Here is an 8,404-nt window from a genome sequence, read left to right on the forward strand (position 1 = left end):
ATATAAATCAGGATCATATAATATATACTCCTTTCTATTTCTGTAGTCTTGCTTAGCATAATGTTTGAGATTCATCCATATTGTTGTATGTATTGGTAGTATGTTCCTTTTGAATTCTAAGTAGCTATCATAAATAAATGCTACTAGGAATGTTTTTGTATGTGTCTTTTCTTGCATATATGTATATATTTCTCTTGGGTCAATACCTAAGGGTAAAATTGCTGGGTCATAGAGTATATACCTCTGTTCTAATATAGTAGGTATTACCAAAGCAATCATATCAAATTATACACCTACAAGCAGGGTGAGAATTCTAGTTTCTGCACATTTTATCAACACTATGTTAACAGTCTTTTTTGATTTTAGTAATTCTTGTGTGTATTTAATGTATCTCATTTTCTGTGCTTTCCTGGTATCTAATTAGGTTGAGCATTGTTTTCTATGTTTAGTGGTCATTGTGAAATCTTTGTAAAATGTCTGTTCAAGCCTCTTTTTTTGTTTTTTTCTATTAAAATTTATTTTATTTTGTGTTGATTTATAGGAGCTATTTACCTATTCTGGCCACAATAATTTTTCAACTATTCTAGAACAGTCTGTATGTTATATGTGTTGCAAGTATTTTCTTTCAATTTGTGACTTAACTTTTTACTCTTAATGGTATCTTTTGATGACCAAATTTTAAAGTATTTTATTAATGTAGCCATCAATTTTAGCAATCTTTTTCCTTATAGCTTCTGGTTTTAATTATTTTATTATGAAATCTTTCATTTCTCCAAAGTCCTGATGATATTTTATGTTATCTTTTAGAAGATTTATTGTTCTATTCAATTATGGAATTCTTTCACATTTAGATCAGCAGTGTGCTTGGAAATGATTTTCATATTTGGTATGCAATAGCCATCCCGAATATTTGGAAAGTAAGCAACACATTTCTGAAAAGCCTGTAGGTTAAATAGGACAGCACAAGGAAAATTAGAAATTATTTTACATTAAAATGAAAGGATACAACATCAAAATTAGGATGCAGCTAACTTACTGCTTAAAGGAAATTTTGTAGCATTAAATGCTTATATTGCAAAAGAAAGGAGGTCTCAAGTCAATGACCTAAACTTTCATTTTAAGGACATAGGAAAAGAACAATTCAAACAAGAGAGAGAAAATAACAAAGGAGCAAAAGTCAATGATATTGTATATGGAGAAGTGAAACAGAAATTATCAAAATCAAAAGGCAGTTCTTTGAAAAACTAAATAAAATAAAGTTTTAGTCAGAATGAGTGACAAGACAAAAAAGAGAAAAAACAAAAAATCCAAATATCAGAAAGAAATAAGAGTTATTCCTATAGACCTTTAGAGGCATGGAAAGGATAATAATAGAATGCTATGAACAATTCTATGCCCCAAACTGCTACCACTTATGAAATGGATACATTTATTGAAAGACACTACTTAGAAAGCTAGATAACCTGAATATAATTTCTATTAGAGAAATAGAATAGGAAGAAAATGAAATAGAATTTCTATTAAAGTGATAAAACCGTCCGACAGAAAATTCCAGAACTAGATGGCTTTATTGGTTAAGTATATAAGGCACTTATGTGAGATATAATAATAATTCTATGTAACTCATTCTGTCCATGTAGAAGAGGAGGAAATGCTTCCCAGCTCATTTTATGAGGCCCTGATACCATGACCAATTAAAGATATTACAAGAAGACTATAGACCAATGCCCTTTATGGACATATACAATGACACCCTCAAAAATACAAACAAATAGAATCTAATAATTGAAAATTATCTAAAACTATGAAAAGAGCAAAACATCACTATCAACTGGGATGAATGAAATGCTATTTTAACATTCAAAACCAATAAATTTAAATGATCATTTTAACAAACTATAGGAAAAAAAATCCCCCCCACCATATTGCAAAACCTCAAAGGTCCCCTGTATTTAAATCCATACTGCAAACTATAGTTATGTGGATATGTGTGTTGTTAGATTCCTACCAAGTTGCCCTCTACTCCTAAAAAAAAGATTTAATTAAAAACAAGAAAGAAAATCTCAGTGGTGCAGAAAAAGCCACTGGCAAAAAATTCACCATTAATTTAACCAATTTGTGATTAAAGATCTCAGTAAACTGGGATTAGAAAGAAACTTCCTCACTTGATGGAAGAACAACATCTAAAAACTGTAAATCATACTTATTGGTGAAGGATTGAATCCTATCTCCCTAAGATCAGGAATAACATAAACTTGTCTGCTCTCCACACTCTTATTCACCCTTGTGCTGGAAGTCGTGTGCAGTTCAACAAGGCAGGAAAAATAAATAAGTGTACAGAATGGAAAGTAAGATATTAATCTATCACTATTCATGTACAACATTATTGTCTATGTAGAAAACCCCAAAGAGCATAAAAAGTAATTTAGATTTAGTAAGTGAGTTTATGGAGATCATAGATACAAGTTCAGTCTATTAAATAGTTGTATTTCTGTATATCAGCATAAAGTTAATACATTAAAATTATTTTTATATCATCTAGCAGTGAACATGCAGAAAGTAGAAAAACCCTTTAAGGTACCATTTACAATAGCACAAGCTATTAAATACTCAGGTATAAATGTGACAAAATATATGTGTGATCTATGTCCTGACCAACACAAAACAATGATTGAAGAAATCATGGGACCTAAAGAAATGGATAAGATACAACATATTCATGGACTGGAAGACTTGTTCAGATGTTAACTCTTTCAAAACCGATGTGGAGATTCAACACAATTCCAATCAAAATACAACAAGAATTTTCTTTGGGATACAAATTGACTATCTGATTATAAAATTTGTATATAATGGCAAAGACTTAAATAAATTCATTTTGGAAAAGAAATCTAAGTAAGAGGACTCATATTTTCTGTTTCCTGACTTACTGTTAATCAAAGTGTGATACTAGAGAAAAGATAGAAATATTTATCAGTATAGAGAATATAGAATTGCAGTGAGTCAAGAAAACAAACACTCATGCATTGTCAATTGATTTTAGACAAAGATAATTCACTGAAAAATTGGCTTTTCAAGTAATGGTGCTGAAAAATTGGATTTCCATATGCAAAAAAAACCCCTCAGTATTCACACTTGATGTAACCATTCATTCAACATGGATCAGCTACCTGAATATTTATATGAGTACTGAGAATGCATCCTGTAACATCCTCCATCCATCCGAGATGATTGCCAAGGAGAACATGGAATGTATAGTGAAAAAAGGAGCTCTCAGTGTCAGCTATGGCCTTGTAGTCAATTGAAGGGTAAGAAAGAACTGGAAACTAGAAGGAAATCTGGCACATATGGAAAGTAGTAGAGATGATGGAGGTGGCAGGGTGCTGTTAAGGTTTTTTCTGACAGAGGTACAGAGCTAAACACACCTCAGTGGGATGCAGATCTGGATTTCATTTTCTACCGTGGCCTGGGGAAGAATTAAATGTTGTCTGGGATAATTTGTCTTTCTCTTATCCCAGTTTTTTCCATATATCTGCATTTTGTTGATTAATAGAAGTCCAATCCTTTGTTAACTGCAGGTTTCTCTCTCCTCTGGATACACTTAAGGGAATTGGATGGTAGTGAGAATTCTGCCACCCTGAGAATATTTCCACATAGGTATCTTTCATGGTGGTACTCTGGTCAAAGACCACTTGTGGCTTCTTTTTTCCCATGGATGAAGCCTCCTAGACTCTTATGATATCTTAGGGTATTCAGAGCCTAGTCCCTTCTTGTGTTTATGGTTTCTCCAACCATCTTCCTTCACCTTGACAAATATAGGCTACAGCCCCACAGGACTACTGTCCGTTCTCTAAACAGGCAGTGATTAAGCATCCATCCATGAGCTCTGTCCATCCCCCACTTCCCTGAAAGTATAGCGGAGTGTGATCGGTGAGTGTAATCACCCGCTGCTCCAGGACTCTGGGGTGTTTGTCCTGCGGACGTCCTGGGTAATTACTTTGCCTTTAACGAGTTCCTCTGGGATCTGGATCCTGAGTGATAGGGCCCCTCAGGCCTGGGGATGTTGTGGAATGGGAGACATGAGGGGGAATGAAGCAGACACAGGCGATGACTACAGAGGCTGCTAGTTCACATGCCTTAGTGAATAAAGGGGATCAGGGCCTTGGGTCCAGGTCCTGGAGTCCCCCTCAGACATGCTGGGTGAGCTGGGCAGAGGGTGAATGAGCTGGTCCCTTAGGGTCCTTCCAACCTCAGAGTGTTAATTTCCCAGGTTGTGTGGAGCTCTGCAGAATAGTATTTCAGGTATGATAAGCTTCCTGTTGTCCACCTCTCTGCTTCCCAAGACTTCCCCCCATTCTGGAAATATTTAACTTAATGCTCACTGATTATAATATTTTCATTAATGATAGCATTCTTAAATACCACTTTCTGTGTCATGTATTCCAATAAGATTGTGTACTGAGAGCTCTTGAGGTAGGCTTAATGTAATAATCTGTGTCCTTGTTTGATTTGGACTCACCTGGGAGCTTTAGAAATCTTTGCTAATGACTCTTTTCAGACTGATTGAATTTATCTGAGGCGGCCCATTTATCTTAATTTTTAAAAGCATCATATGTCTTTGCATTCATTGTGTAGCCTATGGATGTCAACATTGGAGTCACAGGGTGCTAGTTAAAAGTGGGCTGGAGTACTGAATCAGAATCAGTTTTGTACAGGACTCCCAGGTGATGTGCATGTACATTAATTTCAGAAGCCCTGTGGTGGTGATTTTTATGTGCATTTCAGGCTGAGAACTAGTGACTTCACAGTTAGAGAAGATGAGAGGCTCTTTGTTTGTAGGTGGTAGTATCTGCAAGTGCTGTCTCCAGCTTGGGGTCCCTTGTCTTGGTCTTGACAAATGGTGGGTCCCAGTCATTTACCAGGGAAGCAAAATTCTGAGAAACCAGGTATATGATTTTCCAAAGATCTTCCCACTGTAATGCCAGTGCATACATGCAACCACTAAATGTGGTTGGATGAAACTGAACAAGATACGAACATCTCAGCCCCTGGACTTAGTTGTTTCTTTAAGGAAGGAGCTTCTCACATCTCTTATTGCTTCTCTGGTGTTTTTGGTCACCCTAAAGTATATCAGTGAGTGTTCTCCAGAGAGGTGGGACCCTAGGAGGTCTACAATGCCCATATCCATCTACATATGTAGCTATGTGTATTATCTGTATCATCTATATCAGTGAAAAGAGTAGAGTCTGAGATACCCTAACATTTCCCATGAGTACAAAATACCAATTAATTCTGTTAAAAAGTGTCAAATTGTTGAGTTAAAGTGTCAAACTGCCAAATCATTGAGGTTAGTGTTCTTGTTCTGAGAAGATTTAGTAGGAATAGTGACTCTAACTTAAAACAGTTTTGTTGCCTTGAAAGTGGTAGGAATGCATGTCTCACCCTGAAGCACAGCTAAAAACTATTTATGATGCATGGGCTACAAGCAGGCCCTGTGCCAGGCGCTGGCTCTGCTGCAGTCATGAAAGCAGACAAAGCCTTCCCTGCATGGAGCTGACAATTTTGTGGGAAGATGGCTACAAACACATTAATCCCCTGGGAACTGGGAGCTACAGCGACAAGCCCAGGATGCTGTGGAAGCATAGCAGCAGGTTCTCCCCTGGTCTGGGGACACAGGGCAGGATTAGCTGAGTCAGTGACATGTTCTGCAGCTGAAGAACATGTAGGTGAAGAGGAAGCAGAGAGAGGAAGATGCTGGGCAGAGGGAAGAGTGGCTGGAAAGGTTGGAGGCAAGAAATGATGCCTCTTGTCCAGCATTGCTGCAGAGGGCAATGTGAGTGCCACTGGGCACCAGGTGAGCTGTGGAGGCTGGCAAGGGTCAGGTCATGAAGCCTTTTGAGTCCTGAAAGGAATGTTGCCTGTACTTAAGAGCAATGAGAACTCACAAAGACTTTGGTGAGAATGATGATCACCTTAGAGTGCTGCGGTGTGAATGAAGGATAGTGAAGGAGGAGTATTCATTGTGGGAGCAGGGAGATGAATCAAGAGGCTGTTCCAATAGTACAGACAAGGAAGGAAGCCTTTTTGGTGTAGGGTAGTGAGAGTAGGGATAGGAGAGAATAAATGAGAAGAAAAATTAATCTTTTGGACTGCTGACAGATGCATGATGATATGAGAAACTGAGGGTGTGAAGGAAAACTCTCAGGTTCTTACTAAAGCTTCTGGACCTGTTGTACACAGAGGTGGGAAACTAGAGGAAGAGGGAATTGGGAGAATGGCAGGGGGAGACCAGGAGTTTCTTTTGGGATCTGTTGAGACTAAACTGCATGTGACATGTCCATGGGATGATGTTCATTAAGCAACTATCGCCTTTTGTAGGTTCGAGAGTCATCTGCATCTGAGCTCTAAATATTAAACCAGCTGCTGGAGCTCATGAGGTTTTCTTGGTGGTGTATATGGAGGTATAAAGAGGGAATTATTTGGGAAACAGCCTGGGTCATCAGCTTGTAAGATACTGTCAAAACAGGAGCTACATATGGTCACTGAGGAAGTCTGGCAGGGAGGTATGAGGAAAAGTAATGCATTTCTCAGAAAGTAATGGATAAGCGTGTTTCAGAAAAGACTGGATATTGTTACGTGTTAAAGAGAAGTGGAGAAAATAAATGATTTTTGATCATGGAGATTCTGATCAAGAATTTTGGATTATAGAGATTGTAATTGTTTGTGATGACAGTGATAAGAAAGTATTTTTGAAGGACATCTAGTAGACCATAGGAACATGTTCATTTTAAATTCATGTTTTAATGGACACTTTTATTTCTTCCTAAAGATCTTGGAGACAGAGAGAAAGATGACAGGAGAGAATCATACTGTCATCTCAGAGTTCCTCCTACTAGGACTGCCCATCAGGCCAGAGCAGGCCAACCTGCTCTATGCCGTGTTCCTGGCCATGTATGTTACCACCGTCCTGGGGAACCTCCTCATCATCATCCTCATTTACCTGGACTCCAACCTCCACACGCCCATGTATTTGCTTCTCAGCAATTTGTCCTTCTCTGACCTCTGTTTTTCCTCGGTCACGATGCCCACTTTCCTGCACAACATGCAGAGGCAGGTCCCATCCATTCCCTATGCTGCCTGCCTGACCCAAATGTACTTCTTCCTGTATTTTGGAGACCTGGAGAGCTTCCTCCTCGTGGCCATGGCCTATGACCGCTATGTGGCCATCTGCTTCCCCCTGCACTACACCTCCATCATGAGCCCCAGGCTCTGTCTGTCCCTGGTGGGGCTGTGCTGGGTGCTGACCACGTTCCATGCCATGTTACACACCCTGCTCATGGCCAGAGTGCATTTTTGTGGAAACAACATTATCTCCCACTTTTTCTGTGATATGTCTGCTCTGCTGAAGCTGGCCTGCTCTGACACTCGAGTCAATGAGTTGCTGATATTTATCACGGGGGGCCTTGTTCTCGTCATGCCGTTCCTACTCATCATCCTGTCCTATGCACGAATTGTGTCCTCCATCCTCAAGGTCCCTTCTGCTCGGGGCATCCACAAGGCCTTCTCCACCTGTGGCTCCCACGTCTCTGTGGTTTCTCTGTTTTATGGGACAGTTATTGGTCTCTATTTATGCCCATCTGCTGACAATTCTACTATTAAGGAGACTGTCATGGCTGTGATGTACACGGTGGTGACCCCCATGCTGAACCCCTTCATCTACAGCCTGAGGAACAGAGACATAAAGGGAGCCCTGGGCAGAGTCTTTTTCAAAAAGAAAATTCCCTTCTGTGTATGATGGTAAAGCTTGGGATTTTTATGTAATTTTATCCAGAGATATGTTGATGTTAATATTTGGATATTAACACATACTTTTTCATCATGAAATTTTCTGTTAAATTGACATACTAAATAATTGTCCAGTAAGTAAAAGAGTTGAAGTGTGTGTGTGTAGTTGAATTCAGAAAGGGGATCCCAGTGAGCTATGAACAAGGTCTTCCTCTCTGTTATTCCCAGGTGAGCCTGAAAAAGCATTATTTTGTAAATTTTAATTGACCTTTTCATCTACAGTTGTTAACTAATTTGTCATGTGCTATTTTTTAAGCAAAACTCTGCTTTAAATAATACTCGGTTTTCCATGAGCACTGATTTCTATAACTCAAACATTTCTCTTATGTCTGCTAAACTGGACTTTACATCGATTGGTACAGTTTTTTTACTCACCTCTTCCCAAGCAGTGGTCTACCGTTTGTCTCTTAACCTTTCCTCTTCTGATGTATTTTTAAGTCGATGTTGCCTTTTAACCTGACCTGACCCTAAATTGCATGGTGTAGCTCTTTGACTACCACAGCTTAGCTTGTCTTTACTGGGAAGATAACTCTCACTCGACCCTAAAGGTTATGTCAGG

At 38.8% G+C, this 8,404-nt stretch overlaps 1 protein-coding gene across 1 annotated transcript; it reads left to right on the top strand.

The window, feature by feature from the left end:
* Positions 1 to 6,850: 6,850 nt before the first annotated feature.
* Positions 6,851 to 7,802, top strand: LOC118913190 (olfactory receptor 1E5-like). The gene has a single exon (XM_036887008.2). It carries the CDS (start codon positions 6,851 to 6,853, stop codon positions 7,793 to 7,795), a length of 945 nt encoding a protein of 314 aa, XP_036742903.2. The 3' UTR covers positions 7,796 to 7,802.
* The last annotated feature ends 602 nt before the right edge of the window (positions 7,803 to 8,404 follow it).

This window comes from Manis pentadactyla, chromosome 4 (genome assembly GCF_030020395.1).
Source record: "Manis pentadactyla isolate mManPen7 chromosome 4, mManPen7.hap1, whole genome shotgun sequence".
Lineage (NCBI taxonomy): Eukaryota > Metazoa > Chordata > Mammalia > Pholidota > Manidae > Manis > Manis pentadactyla.